The sequence below is a fragment of the Silurus meridionalis genome, chromosome 17 (assembly GCF_014805685.1).
Source record: "Silurus meridionalis isolate SWU-2019-XX chromosome 17, ASM1480568v1, whole genome shotgun sequence".
In the NCBI taxonomy this organism is placed as follows: domain Eukaryota; kingdom Metazoa; phylum Chordata; class Actinopteri; order Siluriformes; family Siluridae; genus Silurus; species Silurus meridionalis.
Window position 1 is genome coordinate 28,714,057 of NC_060900.1, and position 24,609 is coordinate 28,738,665.

The 24,609-nt window shown below is 40.7% G+C and overlaps 2 protein-coding genes across 2 annotated transcripts in view; one reads left to right on the plus strand and one right to left on the minus strand.

Annotated features, from left to right (window-relative positions):
* Positions 1-13,207: 13,207 nt before the first annotated feature.
* On the plus strand, positions 13,208-18,044 carry LOC124400092 (N-acetyllactosaminide beta-1,3-N-acetylglucosaminyltransferase 3-like). Its single transcript, XM_046871683.1, has 3 exons — positions 13,208-13,331; positions 13,420-13,460; positions 16,223-18,044. The coding sequence occupies exons 1-3, from the start codon at positions 13,267-13,269 to the stop codon at positions 17,347-17,349; spliced, it is 1,233 nt and encodes a 410-aa protein (XP_046727639.1). The 5' UTR covers positions 13,208-13,266; the 3' UTR covers positions 17,350-18,044.
* Positions 18,045-19,273: 1,229 nt separating this feature from the next.
* The window catches only part of jak3 (Janus kinase 3 (a protein tyrosine kinase, leukocyte)), a 31,677-nt gene continuing 26,341 nt past the window's right edge, over positions 19,274-24,609 (minus strand). The window contains exons 22-24 of the mRNA XM_046870901.1: positions 21,759-21,876; positions 21,331-21,444; positions 19,274-20,124 (exon numbers count right to left, since the gene is read on the minus strand). Coding sequence (XP_046726857.1) covers positions 20,005-20,124; positions 21,331-21,444; positions 21,759-21,876 — 352 coding nt within the window. The 3' untranslated portion in view covers positions 19,274-20,004. The remainder of the gene's footprint in view (positions 20,125-21,330; positions 21,445-21,758; positions 21,877-24,609) is intronic.

The window sequence follows — 24,609 nt, forward strand, 5'->3', positions numbered from 1 at the left end:
GATGATCGTGAAGGTGGAAGTTGAAGGATGATGATAAATGTCATCAGTGCCTATGCTCCACAAGTGGGTTGTGAGATGGAGGAAAAGGAAAGATTCTGGAGTGAATTAGATGACGTGGTAGATGGTGTACCTAGGAAAGAACGATTGGTGATTGGGGCAGACTTTAATGGGCATGTAGGTGAAGGAACAGAGGTGATGAGGAGGTGATGGGTAGGTATGGTTTTAAGGAGAGGAATGTGGAAGGGCAGATGGTGGTAGATTTTGCTAAAAGGATGGAAATGGCAGTGGTGAACACGTATTTTAAGAAGAAGGAGGATCATAGGGTGACGATAGGAGTGGAGGAAGGTGCACACAGGTGGACTATGTGCTATGCAGGAGATGCAACCTGAAGGAGATTGGAGACTGTAAGGTGTTGGCGGGGACAGTGTAGCTAGACAGCATCGGATGGTGGTCTGTAGGATGGTTTTGGAGGCGAAGAAGAAGAGGAGGAATGTAAGGATTGAAAGAAGAATAAGATGGTGGAAACTGAAGGAGGAAGAGTGTAGTGTGAGATTCAGGAAGAGGTCAGACAGGGGCTCAGTGGTGGTGAAGAGGTGCGGATGATTGGGGAACTACTGCAGGAGTGATGAGGGAGGCAGCTAGAAAAGTACTTGGTGTGACATCTGGAAATAGAAAGCAAGACAAGGAGACGTGGTGGTGGAATGAGGAAGTGCAGGAGAGCATTAGGGGAAAGAGGTTGGCAAAACAGAAGTGGGATCGACAGAGTGATGAGAAAAGTAGGCAGGAGTACAAGGAGATGCGGCAGCAGGTAAAAAGGGATGTGGCGAAAGATCACAGAGAGAGAAGGTTGGAGGATGTGGAGTTGGTGAAGCAGGATGTAGATAGGATTAGTAAGGAGGAAGTGAGAGCAGCGATTAAGAGGATGAAGAATGGAAAGTCGGTTGGACCAGATGACATACCGGTAGAGGCATGGAGATGTTTAGGAGAGATGGCAGTGGAGTTTTTAACCAGATTGTTTAACAGGATTCTGGAAGGGGAGAGGATGCCTGAGGAATGGAGAAGGAGTGTGCTGGTACTGATCTTTAAGAATAAGGGAGATGTGCAGACCTGCAGTAACTACAGAATTAAGTTGATCAGTCACACCATGAAGTTATGGGAAAGAGTAGTGGAAGCCAGGCTGAGAGAAGAGGTGACCATCTGTGAGCAACAGTATGGTTTCATGCCGAGGAAGAGCACCACAGATGCCTTATTTGCTTTGAGGATGTTGATGGAGAAGTATAGAGAAGGACAGAAGGAATTGCATTGTGTATTTGTGGATTTAGAAAGCGTCGACAGGGTGGAGAGAGGAGTTGTGGTATTGTATGAGGAAGTCAGGTGTGTCAGAGAAGTATGTAAGGGTGGTGCAGGACATGTATGAGGACAGTGTGATGGCAGTGAAGTGTGCAGTAGGTGCGACAGACTGGTTCAGAGTGAAGGTTGGACTGCATCAAGGATCGGCCCTGAGCCCTTTCCTGTTTGCAGTGGTGATGGACAGGTTGACGGACGAGGTCAGACAGGAGTCTCCCTGGACTATGATGTTTGCAGATGATATTGTGATTTGTGGTGAGAGTAGGTGGAGAAGAGCCTGGAGAGGTGGAGATATGCGCTGGAGAGAAGGGGAATGAAAGTCAGTAGGAGTAAGACAGAGTACATGTGTGTGAATGAGAGGGAGGGCAGTGGGTGATGCGGTTGCAGGGAGAAAAGGTGGAGAAGGTGGAGGAGTTCAGGTACCTGGGGTCAACAGTGCAAAGTAATGGAGAGTGTGTTAGAGAAGTAAAGAAAAGAGTGCAGGCAGGGTGGAGTGGGTGGAGAAGAGTGACAGGAGTGATTTGTGATAGTAGGGTATCTGCAAGAATGAAAGGGAAAGTTTATAGGACTGTGGTGAGACCTGCGATGTTGTATGGATTAGAGACAGTGGCATTGAGTAAAAGGCAGGAGGCAGAGCTGGAGGTAGCAGAGCTGAAGATGTTAAGGTTTTCATTGGGAGTGATGAGGATGGACAAGATTAGAAATGAGTTTATTAGAGGGACAGCACATGTAGGATGTTTTGGTGACAAGGTGAGGGAGGCGAGATTGAGATGGTTTGGACATGTGCAGAGAAGGGGCATAAATTATATTGGTAGAAGAATGCTGAAGATGGAGCCACCAGGTAGGAGGAAAAGAGGAAATCCAAGGAGGAGGTTCATGGATGTGGTGAGGGAAGACATGCAGGTAGTTGGTGTGAAAGAGGCAGATGTAGAGGACAGGGTGGTATGGAGACGGATGATCCGCTGTGGCGACCCCTAATGGGAGCAGCCGAAAGAAGAAGAAGAAGAAGAACTATGGACAATCAACTTCCCACATGTCGCTAATGTTGCTCGCTCCTGTCGATTTCTTCTCTACAACCTCAGAAGGATTCGACCATTTCTGCCACACAGGCTGTCGAGACTGGACTACTGCAGCCGTCTGCTGGCAGGTCTTCCTCTGCTGCTTCTCCACTGGCTTCCAGTAGCTGCACGTATCAGATTCAAACCACACTGATGTTTGCCTACAAGGCCAAAAATGGACCAGCGCCATCATACCTCAGAGACCTCATCACACCTCACACTGCACCACGCTGGCTGAGATCCTCCAGCACTGCTCCACTGGTACCACCTTCTCTCAGAATGAGAGGTAAGTATACTTCAAGGCTCTTCTCTGTTCTGGCACCGAGGTGGTGGAATGAACTTCCCCTAGATGTCTGTACAGCAGAGTCCCTGATTATCTTTAAGCGATGGTTGAAGACCTTCATCTTAAATTATCACTTTTCAAGTTTGCTTTGTAAAAATCAAGAGTTATATTTATATTAAGTTTGTGATTTTGTGTATCAGTGTAGATTTATTTATTACTAGAGACTCAAGGCACTTTTGTACATCGCTCTGAATACGGGCGTCTGTTAAATGCCGCAAAAGTAAATGTTTTGCTTTACTTCAGAATGATTAGGAATGGCTGGAATGAGGAGAAATGAATGAGGAACAACAAAAGATTCAGATTTTTCTAATATTTCACGTGTCATCTGATTCTTTTCTGAATAGAGGAATCTGATGTTTTTTTATCATCTACTGTAGAAGGAAGTTACATTTTAAAATATGACAAAATAAATATTTCTGAAAGAACTGGTTAAACACCTTCTCAGTTTAGTCCATGTTTATTTGTATTTCACTTTTAATAATGAACATTGTCTCAGAGCAGCTTTACACAGATAATGTGGAGATAAAAATTAAGATGTTCTTTATAAGTGTAAGTTTGTCCCTGATGAACAAGTCGGTGGAGACTGTGGTGAAGGAAAAACTCCCTGAGATGCAGAAGGAAGAAACCTTAAGAGGAACCAGACTCAAGAGGGAACCTCATCCTTATCTGGGTTCCACCGAATATCCATTTATTACAGTAGACAATGTTGAGGAGCAGTGATGGAGATCAGAGCAAACTGTAGTCCTGAGTCAGTGTAGCAGACTGTTGATATTAACTACAGTCCAAATCCTCAAAGCTCCTGATCTTACTCTGGAGTTTCATGGATCTCCAGGGAAACATATCCAGCTGCACAGAGTCACCTCCAATCGAAGAGAACATCATCCAGAGGCAGACCAGGACAAAGTGGGAGAGAGATATGGATTATTAGGTCTCCTTATTGTTGTATAAAAGGTAAAGACACTGTACAGTGTGATTAGGGTGAAAGTAGGAACAAGACTCACTGTAGCAGCAGAACTAAAAGGGAGAAGCAGAAGGAAACACTGACATGAGGATCTCTGGGATAAGAGACGACCCACCACACCACCATCAACAAACCTGAGTGAACGTGTGAGAGTGAGGAGACGACAGCATCCAAATATCCCAGTTCACCAAACACTCCATATCCATGATCCCTCCAGATCTGCTCCTTTACCTCACAAACACCTACTGACTAAACACTCCACTAAATAAATGTGTTCAGCCTCGACTTGAAAACTAAGACTGTGTCTAAGTCCCGAACACTGATTGGAAGGTTGTTCCATAACTGTGGGGTTTATAAGAGAAACATCTGCCCCCTGCTGGAGTCTTCATTATTTGAGGTAGGCATGGAGGATTATAATGGTACAGAAGTTTAATAAGCACTGCCACACCAAACACCACAAAAGATTTCAGATGTTTTATTTTGTGCATGTGGGTTTTGTTTGCCTGTTGTGTAAAGTCTTATAATGGGTTTTGACAAATTTACACAAGTTTAATATTTAATCTTTGTTCCTTCCAAATCAACATTCAGTCAAGTGGAAACTCACAAGGAAGTAATAAAGAAATAATCTTGGACCTTAAATGGAAAACCATGTAAATACAAGTAGACCAAAAACAATTCTACATTTATTTCTGTAAAATGATAAGTTTGAAGTTGTCTGTAAGGACTTATGTAACTTTGGGTTTTTGGGCATTTTCTGAACAGAGAAATTTTACAAGAGAGAAAAATGTAAAGCTGGTGAATGAACTACTGTTCATAGGTGCAATAATAAAAATAAGACCAGGCACTTCCTTGTTTCATTGAAAAAAACATTCAATGTATATAGAAATGGATAAAAATGAACACACCCTTTTCAAGCATTTTTATTGCACATCCTGTTCGTTTCATCATGTCAGTTTTAGGGTCTGCAACTTTTTCCTGCATCTGTATATTATTTCCTGGCTTCCACACCCAAGTAACATCTTCTGTAACTAAAACCTCATAGCATGCTAATCCTTCCTCTCAGCATATAACACTACAGAACACAACACATTTCTCAGCCCACTTGAGGTTTCAGCAAGGTCAAGTTACAAAATAACCTCACTCAGTCACAAGATCATACTGAGTCCAGTTTCAGTCCTGCAGGGTGTGCCGTAAACAACAGGCTTTACTGGAGGCAAGGGATTTTCCAGAAACTACAGCATTCTGGGGCTTCAGGACTAAAAACTGAGAGTTCTGACCAGGACGTTTCTAGGTTTTGAAAAGATCAGGAGCTGAGCCAAGAACATCTGGGACTCATGATGGGGTGGGAGGAGATTCTCAATAACACAATGTAACTTTATATAAATCTCTCAATACTCCTTCACTCAGTTTCACTTCATGTCTCTGAGCCCTCGTCTGTCATTCCATACATCTAAATCAATCAAGCAATCATTCTTTATTTGTATAGCACTGAACATCTACCAGGTGGAACCCAGGTGCTGAACAAAGTGCAAGAGACAATGTGCAATAAAAGTAAAAAAAGTGAATAATAAAGAGGCACACACACACACACACACACACACACACACACACACACACACACACACACACACACACACACACACACAGTGACTCCATTCTATGTTTCTACTCTATGTAACAAATATCCATGTGAAACAGTGCTGTGTAGATCCTTCAGTATTACTTTACCATCATCTTCCTCTTCTCCTCACTTTCTGTTGGAACTTAATGCATTTCTCATTCTTTCTTTTATTACTACAGTCTCACTTTTCTTCTCTCATTGTTGTCTGTCCTGCTGCTTGGGTCTTGTTTACCTCCTGCTCATGAGAACTTTTCTATCCATCTTCATGTGACGTAGCTTCCTGTGGGTGACGTAGCTTCCTGTGTTTGACTTGTTTGCCGCGAGTTCCGTGTTTGTATTCGTGTTTATATTCGTTTGTTTGTGTTTTTCTCTTTTAATAATCCTAAATTGTTTGTCTTCCTGACTTGTGCCTGTAGTCAGTTAAGCTCGACTACCACTATATCTTCTCTCACTTTATCTTATTTGTGTATCCGAAATCTGTTCGTGATTATAAGCACTATGCCGGCTGTGTGTCTGACTTTGAGCACAGGTGAGGACTCGTTCGATTTGCAAACGGTGGCGTTGGAGATGGAGGTTTTGGAGAAACAGATTCGCGAGCTGCATGAAAAGCATGCCCGGCTGCGAGGCGGAAAGCGGCGCTGGAAACATCCCGGCGGACGCGCACTCGTCCCAGGTAAATTCGGGTTGAACCTAACGCTCCCAGCACCTCAACTCCGCGTGTTTCTCTGCCCAGACCCAGCGCACCTACAACTCCGGCAAAGGTGCAACATGGACCCTGGATGCGGCAGCAGCGGAAGAGACAAGCAAAGCCCGGTCGAGGCGTCTCCCCGCCACCACTACAGGCCTTCGAGATCTCGACCGAGAACCGCCGCCCCTCTCCGCGAGACGGAACGCGACACTGTGATTCTCGGAGATTCCATCGTCCGGCATGTCCGCGCTACGGAGCTAAAGGTAAGGTGCACACTCGCTGTTTTCCTGGTGCTCGTGTTCTTGATGTCGCTGCGCAGGTACCCGCGGTCCTGAAGGAGAACTTCGGAGCGGTTGTTCTTCATGCCGGAACGAACGACACCAGGCTGAGACAAACGGAGGTATTAAAGAGGATTTCAGGATCCTGGTGGAGACGGTACGCAGCACATCACCCACAACGAGGATCATAGTGTCAGGACCTCTTCCCACTTACCAGCGAGGGGCTGAGAAGTTTAGTAGACTTTTAGCTCTAAATGAATGGTTACAGTCATGGTGTCGAGAACATAAACTTCTCTTTGTTAATAACTGGAACTGTTTCTGGGGCGTCCTAGGTTCTTCCGCCCTGATGGCCTGCACCCCAGCAGAGTTGGAGCAGCAGTGCTATCAGATAACATCTCTAGGATACTTCACACCATCTGACTGGTAAGACATCAGGAAATCTTCGACAATGAGAACACGCATACAACAGACCAAATAGTTACAAGTTCACACACAGCCCAGTTTATAGAAACCGTATCTATCCTCGTAGCAAAACCAAGAAGTAAATACACAAGATCCAGAAACAATCTCATTGAAGTTAAAACTGAAAATGCCAGATAAACAAACACCAAAAAGTTTTAAAGTTTGGTCTTTTAAACATTAGATCACTTGCACCCAAAGCACTGATTATAAATGAGATGATCACAGAGAATAATCTCGATGCACTCTGTCTCACTGAGACCTGGATTAAACCAGGTGATTATATGGGTCTAAGCAGTCGACACCGTCAGGATATGTTTATAAGCATGAGCCCGTCAGACTGGTCGTGGGGGTGTAGGAACCATTTATACTGCTTCTCTTAATGTTAGTCAGATGTTAGGATTCAGCTTTAAATCATTTGAAGTGCTCGTTCTTAAAGTTGTACTTTCGGACATACATAGTAAACTCGCTCTGGTCACCGTGTACAGACCCCCAGGACCCTACGCTGATTTTCTTCAAGAGTTTGCTTGTTTTCTATCAGATCTCTTGATCAATTTTGATAAAGTGCTGCTTGTAGGAGACTTTAATATTCATGTAGATGATGTAAACGATGCTCTAGGATTATCATTTGTTGACTTATTAAACTCTTTTGGGGTTAAACAAAACGTCACCAGACCAACTCATCGCTTTAACCACACACTAGACTTAATAATATCACACGGAGCAGACGTCACTGATATAGATATTTTACCTCAGAGTGATGACATCACAGACCATTACCTCATACTGTACACACTACCGGTAGAGCAGATTAGCCGTGTTGCACCACGTTATCGACCTGGTAGGACTATTGTTCCAACCACTAAGGACAGATTCGTAAATAACCTGCCTGATTTATCTCAATTTCTCACTAAACCCATAACTACTATTAATCTTGATGAGATAACTAAGAACATAGACCTTATCCTCACTAGCACATTAGACACTGTTGCCCCCATCCGGTTAAAAAAGGTTAGAGACCAAGCACCTGCATCTTGGTATAATAGTCATACACATGCCCTCAAGAGAACAGCACGTAATCTGGAGAGAAAATGGAGGAAAACTAAATTGGAGGTATTTAGAATCACAGATAAAGACAGTATGCTCAGCTACAGACGGGCGCTAAAAGCTGCTAGAGCTGAACACCTGAGCAAACTTATAGAAAACAACAAAAACAATCCCAGGTTCCTTTTCAGTACAGTAGCTAAACTAACTACAAATCAGGGCTCTGAAAATTGTGTTCCATCACAGTTTAGTAGTGAGGACTTTATGATTTTCTTCACTGAAAAATAGATAACATTAGAAAAACAATTGTGGCAGTTCAACCTCTTACAGCATCTCCTGAGACAGTGTTACCTTCAACTCCACAACTCCACTGTTTTACATGTATAGGACAGGAAGAGCTGTATAATGTTATTGCCAAAGCTAAATCGACAACATGTCAGTTAGATCCAATTCCTACTAAATTACTGAAGGAAGTGTTATATACAACTGGTGAGCCTCTTCTAAATATTATTAACTCCTCACTATCTTTAGGTCACGTCCCTAAATCCCTCAAGTTAGCAGTTATTAAGCCCCTCATTAAAAACCTAATCTGGATCCAAACACGTTATCAAATTACAGACCAATTTCAAATCTCCCATTTATGTCTAAGATTTTAGAAAAGATTGTCGCTGCACAGTTATGTTCCTACCTGCAAGAGAACAATATCTTTGAAGAATTTCAGTCAGGTTTTAGGCCCCATCATAGCACAGAAACTGCTCTAGTTAAAATAACTAATGACCTGTTTTTAGCTTCAGACCAAGGCTTCATCTCGCTGTTGGTTTTACTAGATCTTAGTGCTGCATTCGACACTATAGACCATGATCTCCTCCTAGATCGCTTACAAAATTACATCGGCATTCAGGGACAGGCATTAAGCTGGTTTAAATCCTACCTGTCCGATCGTTACCATTTCGTAGATTTGAATGGAGAGCTATCCAGGCTAATGCAAGTAAATTATGGCGTGCCGCAAGGTTCAGTTCTAGGACCCCTGCTCTTCACAATATACATGCTTCCGTTAGGAAATATTATTAGAAGGCATGGAATTAGCTTCCATTGTTATGCTGATGATACTCAGCTATATATTTCATCTAAACCAGGCGATACAGCTCAATTAACCCGGATGACTGAGTGTGTTAAGGAACTAAGAGATTGGATGACCCATAACTTTCTACTTTTAAATTCTGATAAGACTGAGATTTTGCTCATCGGCCCAAAAACTGGTATACAGACGCTCCAGCATCTCAACCTGCATTTAGACGGATGTTCTGTAACCACTAGTTCAACGGTAAAAGACCTGGGTGTTATTTTAGACAGCGACTTGTCTTTCAAAAATCACATCAATCAGGTTACAAAACAGCCTTCTTTCACCTTAGAAATATTTCTAAGCTAAGAAATATGTTGTCTATATCCGATGCAGAGAAGCTCGTCCATGCATTTATGACCTCCAGAATAGACTACTGTAATGCGTTACTAGGTGGATGTCCTGCTTCATTAATAAACAAGCTTCAGTTAGTCCAGAATGCAGCAGCCAGAGTTCTTACAAGGTCAAAAAAATATGATCACATAACCCCGATCTTATCGTCCCTACATTGGCTTCCTGTTAAGTTTCGAATAGACTACAAACTATTACTTCTCACTTATAAAGCACTAAATGGTTTGGCTCCGTGTATCTATCCAGTCTTTTAACACGCTACAATCCGCCACGCCCCTGAGATCTCAAAACTCTGGGCTTCTAGTAGTTCCTAGAATAGCAAAGTCCACTAAAGGTGGTAGAGCATTTTCACATTTAGCTCCTAAACTCTGGAATAGTCTTCCTGACGCTGTTCGGGCTCAGACACACTCACCCAATTTAAGTGTAGATTAAAACGTATCTTTTAGCAAAGCCTACACATAACACACATCACATCATAACCTTGTGCTCCAGAACATCTGATCACATGCACATTATCAACTTGTGCTGTTAATATCATGAACAGCAGCTACGCTAATTCCTCTCCACTGCTTCTCTTTCTCTCCCCATCCCGAGGCATCCTGAGGTTGCTCCAGCTCCAGTCACCTCCCACCTCGTGATGATTACGGACCTTTAAAGAAGTAGATGCCGAACTCACAAACATCCTGAACCATCTAGAGACGTACCAGTGCCATTTGGATCCCGCTACATGTGTGGAGTTTTGACATTGGACCTCCTGGAGTGTTTAAAGGCTCTGGCATGGAGAAGCTGATGCTGGATCTGTGGTGATCACAAATGCTGAGCTTATAAAACTCGGAGCTACTAACCATATAGACTGTTTAAGACTGCAGAAAGAACATTACTTATAATCTTATACTCCAGTAATCATGTTAGTTCTCACTCTCCAGTGTTCTGTATTGTTGAAAGATTTATGATCAAACTCTCGATGTCACCCAGATGAGGATGGGTTCCCTTTGAGTCTGGTTCCTCTCAAGGTTTCTTCCTCATAACATCTAAGGGAGTTTTTCCTTGCCACAGTCGCCACGGCTTGCTCATCAGGGACAAATGCACACCATTCACCATCACTGTTGATTTGTGTAAAGCTGCTTTGAGACAATGTCTGTTGTGAAAAGCGCTATACAAATAAACTTGACTTGACTTGACTTCATTATTCTTCTACACATTCTTCTGTCTTCTCAGTTTCTTTCAAAGTACAATCATCAGAAGTTCTGGGAATCTCTCTCTGAGCAAACCTCTCGGTTACCATGCTATCGTTCATAGTGCTGAGATTCTTTTTCTTTTTATTTCAGCTGAACAGCTCATTTAATCAAGGTTCTCACAACTGGAACTGTTGGCAGGTCTCAACATTTCAGCAAGTGCTGCTTGAAGAACCAAGCTCAGGGTGGGATCCAAATCAGGATCAAGTACTGTGTAAACACCCTGTTAATAAACATATAGTTTATTGAGCAGGATATTAGAGAATTTCGATTTTCCAGGCATCCATTTACTAAAGTAACGAGGTTTATTCAGTGTTACAAGTTACGGGGGTCAAGTGGCACAAGTCAGAGCTCTCAGAAAATTCTAGTTTACATGTTGTACTTACATGTAGAAATCTTGTAATTATAGAATTCTGAAATGCTTTTAGCACATATTCTAGAAGAGGCTGAAATCAGTCACATGGTGTGTGTGTGTGTGTGTGTGTGTGTGTGTGTGTGTGTATGTGTGTGTGTGTGTGTGTGTGTGTGTGTTAAAATGTCAACACTCAAAATCTTGTACTGTAAACAGTAAACATTTACTGAGTTCTATTATTTTCCACTAACATAATTTTGATCCAGATTAAAATAATTTTGTCTCCAGAGCCAAATCTGGTGAGTAGAGTTGGTGTGGAAGTGAGATTGTGTAAATTGTTCTCGGACGATCATCATGCATGACCACAATTGTTAGCATTAAACTAAGTAATTTGAAGATGTATTAGCTAATATTATACTTATTGTCACGGGTAGACCAGGCATCAGGTACGAACTTAACTGAGTCGTGCTTCGGAGCATAGAGCGGAGCATGGGAAACTCAGGCGGTGGTAAGAACAGTTGGTAGTACGGATGATCTATGGTCATAAACTGTAGATCGGACGGTGAGTGAAGGGGAAGAGGGACCTTTTAAAGGGGACAGGTAAATGGAGGACAGGTGTAGGTGATTAGTAGGAGGGAGAGGCTGAGCGAGAGTGTTGAGCATTGGAGGGAGGCATTACTGGTGTTTCTCTGGCACTTATAATAAACATAATTTATTTATTAGGTAGATAACTGCTGGAAATGTATCAATGTAAGTTTTTCTTAACTTAAGCATAAAAAGCTAATTTCCACAATGTGAAATTGTTTAAATATTTAAATTTAACATGCTCTCTTTAATCAATTTCAGTTTCTATTCCTTTTTGGACCAGATTAACACATTTAGACTTGTGCACCATCTACAGGCCCGATCTGGAAGTGCACAAACACACAAAATACCAGAAATAATTTGCATTTACAGCATTTTGCCAGATGCCTTTTTCCAGCACGATACACTTCTTATCTCGTTCAAACAACTAAACATCTCTGGGGTTAGGGGTCTTGCTCAGGAGCCCAGGAGTGGCAGCTTGGTGTAACTGGGATTTGAACTCATGAACGTGAACCCTTAATAATTTGTCTTAATAAAGTTTGATGATTTTGACTCTAAAGTGTTTTAACCAGGAGGATTTTCTCACACATGTCTCTCTTAGAAGCAAATGTCAAAACACAATGCAATATTTATTCATGTTTACATTTTACATTTTTATAATTAAAAATGATGTTATGTAGAAACAGTGGAATTTCTGTCAAATCTGTTAATTTACAGTAAAATCTTTCTTTTTCTTTCATGTAAACATTTTTAACAAGAAATAACCAAGACGTCCAGAGATCTGATTCCCTCTGCAAATGATTTGTTAAAAGTGTGGAGTTTATAAGAATGATATAATAAGACCTCTGCACTGGCTAACCCTAACCCTAACCCTAACCCTGAAGTCTGGATCTCATAGACATCACCAAATGATCTTACAAACATCACCAATTATCTTGACAGGTTTTACCAGGTTTATTTCCCAGGACCTTCAAGTTTTGCTAGTTTTTTTTTTTTTACGATTTAACTGCCTTCAGCTCACCTCAGTGTGGTTGAGGTCACATGACAGACTCAGACATTTAAGAAAATGTAATTTCTTTACATTTAGAAGATCTAGAGATGCTTCTGAGGTTTGGTTTAAGTTGTTATCTCTCTGGTCTGTGGACCTATTGTCAGCTCTGCAGTATTTGACTGAAACTGAGCAGAAAGTAAAGCTTTAGAAAGCCAATGCAAAGACTCCAAAACTGAATGTTTTTCCACATTCCTGCTCAAGATAATAAGCAAAAGTTGTAAAAGGTGGTGTTGCACCACACCCTGAGGAAAACCTTCACAAACCTGTTTACACTTCCAGAAAAAAGGCCATAAAACAGGGCTTTTTCTTCTCACTTGTGTGGAACATAACATGAGTACCTTCTACCTAAGTACCTAAGGAGCATGGAGGACATTGAGGTCTAAGTAAAGTTCATGTGAAAGATGTACACCAAAGGGATCAAAGCTTGACAGTTCCATCCCAACATACAGAGAGAGATCTTGTAGCAGAAGAGGAAACTAGAAGCTTCACTTAGGACATTAAAATCATTTAATTATTCGATGAAATATTGATGTATTATTATGTTCATTATTTCATTTTAATAGATTTTTATTAAAACTTATTAAGAACACACACACACACACACACACACACACACACACACACACACACACACACACACAGATTTAGCCCCACCCCAAAATTACAATACCTATAATACACACTACAAATACCTGCTTGCCTTTCAGTTCAGTCTCTCTCTCACACACACACACACACACACACACACACACACACTACAAACCACCACAAAAATGAACCAGCTCCTTCCACTCTACACACACTTCTCAGGTGTGCTGAAACACACCAGTAATATTTGGTAAGATTATTTTTTTCCATACAAACATTTTCTTTTGTAATCAGTGTACTATAGAGAGATCTATACAGTTTTTCTTGGTTCCTCGCAGCTGTCTTTGGGTGAACATGGAGAAAATCAGCTGGATGTACAGTAAGTCCATAAATTCTTCTATTTTTTTTATTTCCTGAAACCAAAAATCATAAAATTGATTTATAATTAGAATTCCACTCACACTCCCAGGTGTTACACCAGCTAATATCATTATATTATAATCCTGTAGATCGGTGAAGGTGCTGTATTATTCTTCATTATTATTACATTAGTTTATGATCTGAACATTCTAAAAAGTTTCTTGTTATTAAGAAATCTGTTCAATTATAACTTCAGAGGTCCGAAGCATTCAGTGATCTTTTATATTTTTATATTGCACGTTTCAATAAGAGTGCGGCGAGTTTCCACTCTGAATAAATTGTCATGATTTTGAATTGAGTCACGTTAATATTTGAGAGGAACTTTAACAGAAACCTACCACTTCATAAGAAACACAAAAATGTCCACCATGGACCAACCTTCATTACTGTCCAGAGCAGTTCAATTCAGTTTAAGTTTATTTCTGTAGCGCTTTTCACAGTGGACATTGTCTCAAAGCAGCTTTACAGAATATAAGAATTATAGAAGAAAATTCACTTATATTTAAATGCGTGTGTATTTATCCTGGATGAGCAAGTCTGGGGTAACTAGGGCATGGAAAATCTCTATTAGATGGCATGAGGAATGGTGTGGAGATGGTGAAGCAGGAAGTGGATAGGATTAGTAAGGAGGAAGTGAGAGCAGCGATTAAGAGGATGAAGAGTGGAAAGTCGGTTGGACCAGATGACATACCTGTAGAAGCATGGAGATGTTTAGGAGAGATGCAGTGGAGTTTTTAACCAGATTGATCAACAGGATTCTGTAAGGTGAGAAGATGCTTGAGGAATGGAGAAGGAGTGTGCTGGTACTGATCTTTAAGAATAAGGGAGATGTGCAGACCTGCAGTAACTACAGGGGAATTAAGTTGATCAGTCACACCATGAAGTTATGGGAAAGAGTAGTGGAAGCCAGGCTGAGAGAAGAGGTGACCATCTGTGAGCAGCAGTATGGTTTCATGCCGAGGAAGAGCACCACAGACGCATTATTTGCTTTGAGAATGTTAATGGAGAAGTACAGAGAAGGTCAGAAGGAGCTGCATTGTGTGTTTGTGGATTTAGAGAAAGCGTACGACAGGGTGGAGAGAGGAGTTGTGGTATTGTGTGAGGAAGTCTGGTGTGTCAGAGAAGTATGTGAGGGTGGTGTAGGACATGTATGAGGACAGTGTGACAGCAGTGAAGTGTGCAGTAGGAATGACAGACTGGTTCAAGGTGGAGGTTGGACTGCATCGAGGATCGGCTCTGAGCCCTTTCCTGTTTGCAGTGGTGATGGACAGGTTGTAGGACGAGGTCAGACAGGAGTCTCCCTGGACTATGATGTTTGTGGATGATATTGTGATTTGTGGGGAGAGTAGGGAGCAGGTGGAGAAGAGCTTGGAGAGGTGGAGGTACATGCTGGAGAGGTACACGGTTGCAGGGAGAAGAGGTGGAGAAGGTGATGGATTTCAGGTACCTGGAGTGAAGGAGGTGAGATTGAGATGGTTTGAACATGTGCAGAGGAGGGACATGGGGTATATCAATAGGAGAATGCTGAGGATGGAGACACCAAGAAGGAGGAAAAGAGGAAGACCAAGGAGGAGGATTATGGGGGGAGTGGTAGCTGCAGCGGTTAAGGCGCTGGGTTACCGATCGGAAGGTCGGGGGTTCAAGCCCCGGTATCGCCAAGCTTCCACTCTTGGGCCCTTGAGCAAGGCCCTTAACCCTCTATGCTCCAGGGGCGCCGTATCATGGCCGACCCTGCGCTCTGACCCCAGCTTCTATGCAAGCTGGGATATGCGAAGAACAAATTTCACTGTGCTGTAATGTATATGTGACAAATAAAGGCTATTCTATTCGGCTATTCTATTCTGGATGTGGTGAGGGAAGACATGCAGGTAGTTGGTTTAAAAGAGGCAGATGTAGAGGACAGGGGTGTGGAGACGGATGATCCCCTGTGGTGACCCCCTCATGGGAGAAGCCGAAATAAGAAGAAGAAGAAGAAGAAGAGGAAGAAGATGTCATGAGGAAGAAACCTTGAGAGGAACCAGACTTAAAAAGGAACCCATCCACATCAAGACAACAAGCGTGTAATTATAAAGCATTAAAAAATTACAAAAACGAGAGAGTAATAAATATCATGAGCTCCAGAGTGTTTGATTATGAGTAATGTTCTTTTTACAGTCTCCTACAGCTGGAGTTGGAGTTGTGTTTTACTAGATTTCACTAGGTGAGGTGATTAGGCCTGGTGTGGACTCAGCGTTCACACTGATCCCAAAGGTGTTCAGTAGGGTTGAAGGTCAGAGCTCTACTGCAGGAGATCTTCCACTTTAACCCACAGCAGATCTTTGTGGAGCTGGCTTTGTACAGAGGGGCATTGTGATGTTGGAACAGGTTTGGGTTTCCTAGCTGAAGTAACGGGAAAATTTTATGCTACAGCATCCAAAGGCGTCCTGTACAATAGTGTCTCCACATCTGTGGCAACAGTTTGGAAAAGAACCACATATGGTTAGAAAAGTCAGGTGTCCCAGTATTTTTGTGTATATGGTGTATAGTATGTTAGCATTGTAGCGATGCTTATTCAATCTAAACTCGCCTCAATTTGAACCTTTATAAACACATCTGGATTTCTTTGGTATTTTTACAGCACTACTAATTTACACTACTAATACTAATACGACACTAATAATAATTGTGTGTAACTGTTTCTGTTGTGTGTGTTGTGTGTTTTGTGTGTGTTATGTGTGTAAGGAGTCACTCGTGGGAGAAGACGAACTCTGCAAAACGTCACTCTGCTGCTTGTAAACTCTCTGTGTTTGTTCCTGATCCAAAAAACGATTGTGTTGGAAAGTTGTGACAAAATCACCTCCCAGAAGAAGGTCCACGATGCCCAGCCCCTGAAAATGATGACTCCTTCCTGCGATAGAAACATGTCTATGAATGAGATGGAGGGATTTTTCACTTTTCCAAGTTACATTCAGGACTTCCTGTATTACCGTCACTGCCGGAAATTCCCGGAGCTGCAGACCCTGCCACACAAGTGTGACATTCCTAAGGGGTCAGGAGAACCCTTTTTCCTGCTGGCTATCAAAAGCTCTCCGGAGAACTACGAACGTCGGGCGGTGCTGCGCAAAACATGGGCTGCGGGGAGACTGCATCAGGGGATGCTGATACGCACCATATTCCTAATTGGCACCAGGGGGACTGGCTTCAAGAAGAAACGATATAACAAACTCCTAGAACTGGAGAACAAAAAGCATGCAGACATCCTTCAGTGGGACTTTAATGATAATTTCTACAACCTGACCCTCAAGCAGGTCCTGTTCCTGGACTGGATGCAGAACTGGTGTCCCACTGTGGACTTCATCTTCAGTGGAGACGATGATGTTTTTGCCAACACGGACAACATGGTGGATTTCTTAAAAGCGCAGGGAGATAATGCTGGAAGCAAACATCTGTTTGTCGGTCATGTGCTTTATGAAAGCTCACCGGTCCGGGACGTGACCAGTAAATACTTTGTCCCAGAACAGATTGAAAAAGGTGACCTGTATTCTGCGTACTGCAGCGGAGGTGGCTACTTGTTGTCCCGTTTTACCGCCATGACCATTTTTCAAATGTCCCACTTCATCACCATAATGCCTATAGATGATGCTTACATTGGCGTTTGTCTGAAACGAGCCGGACTCCATCCCATGGACCACCGCGGATTCTGGGCCGATGGTCTTGTTATTCCCTCCAATCAACTGGATACTTTGGATCCCTGTCACTACCGTGAGATCCTCCTCGGACACAAGTTTCTCCCTGATCAGATTTTCCTCCTGTGGAACGAAATACACCGGAGAGACCTAAAATGTGGATTAACATTGGATTATGATTAATTTGTAATGAAGAACTGCAGATATAAGATTTGTTGATGATTTATTTATTTATTGTATACACAGATCACCCATGAGACTGGATGATCAGGTTAACTCATAACCGAAACCATATGAAGAGCTGAAATCTTTATTCTATGTTATAGCAGGTTTTGAATGTTTGCTAATAATTTACTTTTTACAATGTAAAGATTGGAAATGATTGGAACAGCTATGTGGACATGAAATCCCTAATCGGTGCTCAGTAATGACACCTTGTTGCTTCACACAACTAAAATATCAACTACTATATAAAATCTTCCACTTTTTCTATTTTTATTTAGAGTTTTATTAATTCGAGGCGGGAATGATTCAGCAAAAATATCAGACCGCTGTTTAAGTCAGTGACACCTTCTGGAAACATCATAATTGACAAGCCACTCCCTAAATCGAGAAAAGCACTAATACACTATTACTCACATTCTCACGCCTGGACTAATGTTTAGATAATGTTTCCAATTCTTGTTCATAATTGCTATGAAAACTCATTAAACCACTTTTATGTTTAAGACCCCCTTTGTTCTAAAAAAACAGCTGCTTTGTGTAAAGATAAAAGATGAAAACAACACATCAGATTTATTGATTTTTAAATACTATACCTATAATTTCTCCACTTTATGATTCCTGATTATTATATCCAGTATAATCACAGATTTGTTCTGAACCTCTTCGAATTGTAATAAAAATCTACAATTATCATGTGGTTGGAAGAATTCCATTTCAATCATGTACACACCTGTACCTTCAGCAGGTAAACACACACACACACACACACACACACACACACACACACACACACACATGCATATTAAAAATTTCTTAACCTTTTTTTCCTTTTAATTTTTGCTTCAGGTTCCTGTGAGTGAAGCTGCAGGGTTGAGGCTAAGTACTACTCTTTGTTTTCTAGAATTACAGTTGAGGTGTGGCAGGTGTGACACACATGGGGCAGGGAGTATAAGGTATATAACACTATATAACTCATTTTTTTATCAAGAGTTTTAGATAAGAGGCAGAAATCACAGCATTTCGCATTATTTCTGGCCCATATATATTTAGTAATAGTATAGTATAGTTGTAATATATTTAATAATGTAAAAATCTTTTCAAATAGATTTCAAAATCCTTTTGCACAAACCTGCAACTGTTAAATCAGAACACAGTTAAGAGCTGTAGCAGGAAGTTTCTGTCAGAAATTTAGCAGTCAATTCTTCAACTCTATTAAACAATTCTATTAAAGCTCTTTTGAATCTAAAGCTTGAACCCAAAACCATTTTTACTCTGGAATATTCTCCTTGGTAATTTTTCTAAATCAACGCACAAAACATTGTTAATGTTTATTTCTCATCTCTCAGCTTCAAACAAATGTACGACCTGTGATTTCATCTGACCAGACAAAAAGTTTGATTATTTCTATTATGGATCAAGATCATATTTTTTTTACAAAAACATGTCGTTAATAATCTTTTGACTGAAAACCCAAGCTTTGCTAATGTTTTAGCTAGCTAACAGCTGATGTTAGCATCCACAAGATGTCTTTGGATGTGGAAAATGTCCTTTCACTTGAACTAAAACCTGTTCCAGTTTGACAATGCACAAAGTCAGCTTCATGAAGATCTGCTCTACACGCCAAACCTCCACAAACACATTACCGAATCTAGTGAAACATCTTCCCAGAAGAGTGGAGATTATTCTAACAGCAAATGGAAATGAACTGTGAATGGGATCTTTAAAAAGCACATATTTATCTCACAGGTAGATCTCCAGAAATGTTGATCATATAAATATGATCATATGTCATATTGTTATTTAGATGCATTAAACGATTTTTTTCAGGTCACTCTAAATAGCGCATAATGCAAAGCACAAAAAAAAACCCCCAGATCCGTGGTAACATTTTTCTAAATTTATTCTTTAAAAAGAAAAAACAACAGAAAGATCAGTATAAATATTTACACCCTGTGCTTTGACACGTCATGTATTTCAGGTGCATAAGCATGTCTCTGGATCATCTCCGTGATGTTCTGCACTCTGACTCGACTTCTGTTACAAGATTTACAGGTGTTTTAATTCATGAGAACTTTATAATGAAAGTAAGGTATTAAAGTGCAGCGCTATAATTTTTTTTATTTTATTATTTTCATGAACGGTCTTTATCTATGAGCATCACTAGATGAATATGAAATATAAATTATAAAAACAGTAATATCAAAATAGCAAAATGTTATAGCTATGTAGCTTTTTACTTTATAAAAAATACAGGCAATTTAATTATTTGTATACATTTTGCAGTGCTAAAATTGTAGAAAAATGAAAAATAGATTTTAGTTTTTTGTGCTTACAGAATAATAATGTTTAAAGTGATTATTTATTTTAATGTTCATGGTTTTAATAATGAGAATATTTATAATAATAATAATAATACTGCCAAGAAGAAGAAGAATAGTTCTGAATTCTGAAACAACGTTATTTAACAGTAAAAGACTAAATGAAATAAAAAAAAACCCTCTTTGTCCTTCGTGTGCTCCCTAAACAGATAGGTAATCTGGTTAAATGGTTAATGAGTAAGATATATTTCTGTGTTTGAGTTTATATATGTTATATTTCTTTGTGATACACTTTTCATCCTTTGGCCCATTCCCTCTCATCTTGAAGGCTGCTCTCAATCAGGTCCTGTAGGTAGGAGAAGGTGGGTCTGTCGTCGCTGTTGAACGCCCAGCATTGCATCATCATACTGTACACCTGGTGACAGGTAAAAGGGATGAGGTATGAGGGGAACTCCGAGCTTCCTCATTCTTGATAAGCATGTGGTAAATCAGAGCAGAGCACAAACACACCATGGCTAGTTAATGTGCATTATGGGGACATGTTTAGCCATGTGACAGGGACACATTGTTAACTACAGAACGTTTACCTTGCTAGATACATCACACAATTAAATAATTATTTCATCTAACTCCTAATCTGGCTAACATGGACTTTAATACATTCATTAGCTAACACTCTGTTTTGATTGCTGTTGGTGATTAAACGTAACATGAGCAGATAATGACTTTTCTTCTTCTTCTTTCAGCTTCTCCCATTAGGTGGGGCCACAACGGATCATCCATCTCCAGACCCCCCTGTCCTCTACATCTGCCTCTTCCCCCCAACCACCTGCATGTCTTCTCTCACCACATCCATAAACCTCCTCCTTGGTCTTCCTCTTTTCCTCCTTCCTGGTGGTTCCATCCTCAGCATTTCCCTACTGATATACCCCATGTCCCTCCTCTGCACATGTCCAAACCATCTCAATCTCACCTCTCTCACCTTGTCTACAAAACGTGAGCAGATAATGACTAATGTGACTAAACACTTAGGTGAGCTGCATACCTGTCATAATATACTACAAATCCTCAGTATATACTGGATTATCCTTGAGGATTCTCACTTTCACTCAGCTCAGACTGACCTTTAATAAACCTCATAACCATCCCTCTTACACCACACCAATTTGCCAAAGATTGTGTTTGTTCATTTATAACCTCTGCACTTTAGAAAATTGCTGGACAATGTACAGCTTTACATTTTAACCACTGAAAGTGGAGACTCAAAAAAAAAAACCCTCTCCTAGTCACCATGGACAGTTCCCCTTTGGACCACCAGAGGGCACTCATACCAACACTTATACTTATCTTTTTTCATGTCTGAACTTGCCTCACTCTTACTTTTTTTTAAGTGTGTGTGTGTGTGTGTGTGTGTGTGTCTTTGTTGGCATTGTAGGCCGTAAGTATCGATATGGACCAGTCTGTCCTGTTCAGATAGATTTCTGCCAAACATGATTGTTCTAATTTTGTGACTCAGTCCATTAATAACTACAAGGCGATTATAATTTCAACCTCAGGGTTAATGAGTAAATAAGCTGAATGCACTCTTTGATCTGTGGTATTGAATGGAATGTGTGTTTACTTTTGGTGGACACATAGCAGGCGCTGGCAACCTCCAGTTTTCCTTCAGGATGTTGTAGAGATGAACAGCCATCATGGCACCTTGGATATCACCTCCTATCCTATGTAGTGACAGCTAGACAACAAAACGATAGAATTACACGTTACATGGATTGATGGTGGTACGTTTGATGTGCATGGTCTGATGGAGATACAGCTCTTCCTCCTGCTATCCTGAGGCCTACAAGCTTCTCGTCCTGAATTTTGAGGCCTACAAGCTTCTCCTCCTGCTTCCTCAAGCTAATACGAGATTTGTCTAGCATTTTATATAACACAGTAATAAAAGAAAGAAAAGAAATTCCTAAAAGAAAGTCATGAAGTAAAACCCCATATGATCAGAAATCAAAGGAACACTATTCGACATTAGCGTGATTAGCATTCCTCACATACCCGCTTTGGGTTCCTGCTCAGCTCGCAGTAGGAGAACAGCTCATGCAGAAGAACGCCAAAACTCCACACGTCAGATTTGGGGGAAAATTTATACTCTGATAAGGATTCAGGTGCGTACCTGAAACGGATAAAAATAAAAAACATATTAATTGTGTCAGATCTACAAATCAGCAACGTTCTGCTGCAGGATTTTCAACATTTCAACGTTCTACTTTATCACTGAAAACATATAATGTTGGTTTTCCCTGAGAAAATTTCTACTTTTCATATATGGGCATATATATTCCTGTTCTTGATATTAATTTACACACATTAAACATCTGTGATTACCCTCACCTGCATGTTTCTACATCACAGAGTCAGTAATTCAGAATTTACACTTTCCTCCAGTTGTGCTTCATATATTCAGATTTTCACATTTCTGTTTTGCTGGTAAACACATTCAAGTCAAGATCATTACTGAAAACATAAATATGACAGTGATCTTTAATTAACTTTATCTTCCCTGTGAAGTGCATGAAAAGTGCTTTTTTCTGCATTACAATATGTCCTGTAGAGTCTGTATTTTCTATTCTATTGATATTTAAAGCTGTGTTTGGGTTCAAAGAGAGTCTAGACGCTATTGCACAACTGAGTCGAAAAAAAATCTGGTGAAAGGAATTCGTGCGTAACCCGACTTTGAAATCCAGAACTTTCCTCGCGAATCCACTGACTGAGGCTACATCTACATAAGTCCTTCTCAAATAGTGGGGCATGCCCCCCTGGAGGGGCTCGGGGCGATGCTAGGGTCGCACGTGTGACCCCGGGGAACATGCTTTTTTTTGCCACAGGGAGTAGAGTCTTTTTGGACCGAACAAGAGCACACAGCACAGAGCAGGAGGTATGAGGTGCAGATAACAAACCCTTAAGAGACACTATGGAAAATATTTAACAGGGATGAAAAGAAAGGCGGAGAGAGACGGTTTTTAGCGAACAGCATTAAGGCGTCACTTAAAGACGTCACACCCCGATCACGCTGATCACGCCGCTTGAGTTCTTTCAGCTGAAACGTGCCGAATATTGCCAACAATCGTTGCTGATCGATTTGAATTTATTATTATTTATTGATATATTTAATTTTATTTTTCAGTATCAAATGATCCCAAAATGTTTACAGTTTAAATAAGGATTGAAATTAGTTTTTATTTCAGGCATATTGATGCACTTTTCTGTTACAGACTAAAAAACAATGTTAATAAAGTTATTCTTTGTTGTAAGTTGATCTTTATTTCGTTCTTTTTTTGTTTTCTTTAATGTTAATAAGGATACAATGTTATGCAGAGGTGAAACAATTTTATAGACAAATGATACTATTTACAGTCGCAGGGGAGAGTTGGGGGGCGCAAAATGTTTACTTCTTCCTAGGGGAGGCGTAACAGAAAATAACTGAGAAGCACTGGTCTACATGAATCCAGATAAATTTAAAAACTGCTTTTCATCTAAAAAGATTGATTCCTTCTTTTTTGAGTGGGTTTTGGTGCCCTGGGCAACTGCTTAATCTGACAATGCACAAAGCTCCTGATGCAGTGGGAAGCATTGGATTTGGGATTCTAGCTGAAGTTCTATGCGTCAACAGAATGGTGTTGAGGTGACTCATCTTTAACCCTTCACTAAGAGAATGAGGGTTAGCGTGTCTTCTGGTTAAACTCTGTTGTCCCTCTTATCATAGTAACCAGAGAACACCTAAGACAATTTAGAAGCTGACAGGGTGAACCTCCATACTGAGCTTTAGCCAGATACCAGCATAGTGGCCTTCTTAGCTCAACTTGGTGGCTACTTACGTTTAACCCCTTTTTACACCTGACCATGGTGAGTTCTTTCCAGCTCCTCCACCAGATTCCAGCATGGATGTCACCAGACCCACCTCAAGTTAATGATTATCATCAGTGTTGGGCAGTAACGCGTTACCGGTAACACGTTACTTTTGACAGTAACTAATACTGTAACGCGTTACTTTTAAAAATAAAGTAACTTTGTTACTGTTAGCGTATGGTGCGTTACCCTTACTTTTTTAAATGAATTAATTTGGGCTGAAGTGTAGACTACAGCAGAGACGCACTGTAGGATTGGTGGATGAACCTCTGTAAACACGAAGAAGACACATTGTAGGATTGGTGGATGAACCACTGTAAACACGAAGAAGACGCGCTGTGGGCGTGTCTCCGTTTATTCAGGTCTGTGCGGCAGTAATGGCGAGTCGAGGCGAGAGCAAGACGAGTTTCTCAAAGTGGAAATATGCTCATTATTTTACTTTAGTTGAGTATAAAGACAAAAACTTTTTAGTCAAATGTAAGTTGTGTCTTTCTGGTTTGAAGCTCGTATCTACTGCGATAAACAGCAACTCCAATCTGTTGAAGCTCCTCCAGGAACTCCATGCCTGAGGAGCTAGAAGCTATGCGCTAACCCGGTGTTCTGTTCTACATTGTTGATAGTTTTTATACTTCAGCTGTGAAAGGAACATGTTTAAGAGCTCAACACAACAGCAGAAGCCACTTTAGTGTTTGATTGTGAATTTATTATTCAGCTTATTTTGTTGTTTATTTCAGAAATCCTTGTGATGTATTCAGTTTGTGCTGCTCTGACTTTAATAAAACAGTGTTTAAAAATGACTTTGTGTTTAAGTCAGTTTTGTGTTTGTATACACCATAACACATAAAAGGGCATTAATGGGAACATTAAAGAACGTTCTTTAAAAAGTAACTAAAAAGTTACTTTTAACAGTAACACATTACTTTTTGGTGTAAATAATCAACAAAGTAACGGAGTTACATTTTGAATGAAGTAACGAGTAACTGTAACTAGTTACTATTTT

Excerpts from the sequence above, each read along its gene's own strand:
- LOC124400092 (XM_046871683.1), top strand. The coding sequence starts at position 13,267 with ATGAACCAGCTCCTTCCACTCTACACACACTTCTCAGGTGTGCTGAAA. Across the intron at positions 13,332-13,419 it reads AAACACACCAGTAATATTTG|CTGTCTTTGGGTGAACATGG; the intron begins GTAAGATTATTT and ends GGTTCCTCGCAG. Across the intron at positions 13,461-16,222 it reads GAAAATCAGCTGGATGTACA|GAGTCACTCGTGGGAGAAGA; the intron begins GTAAGTCCATAA and ends TATGTGTGTAAG.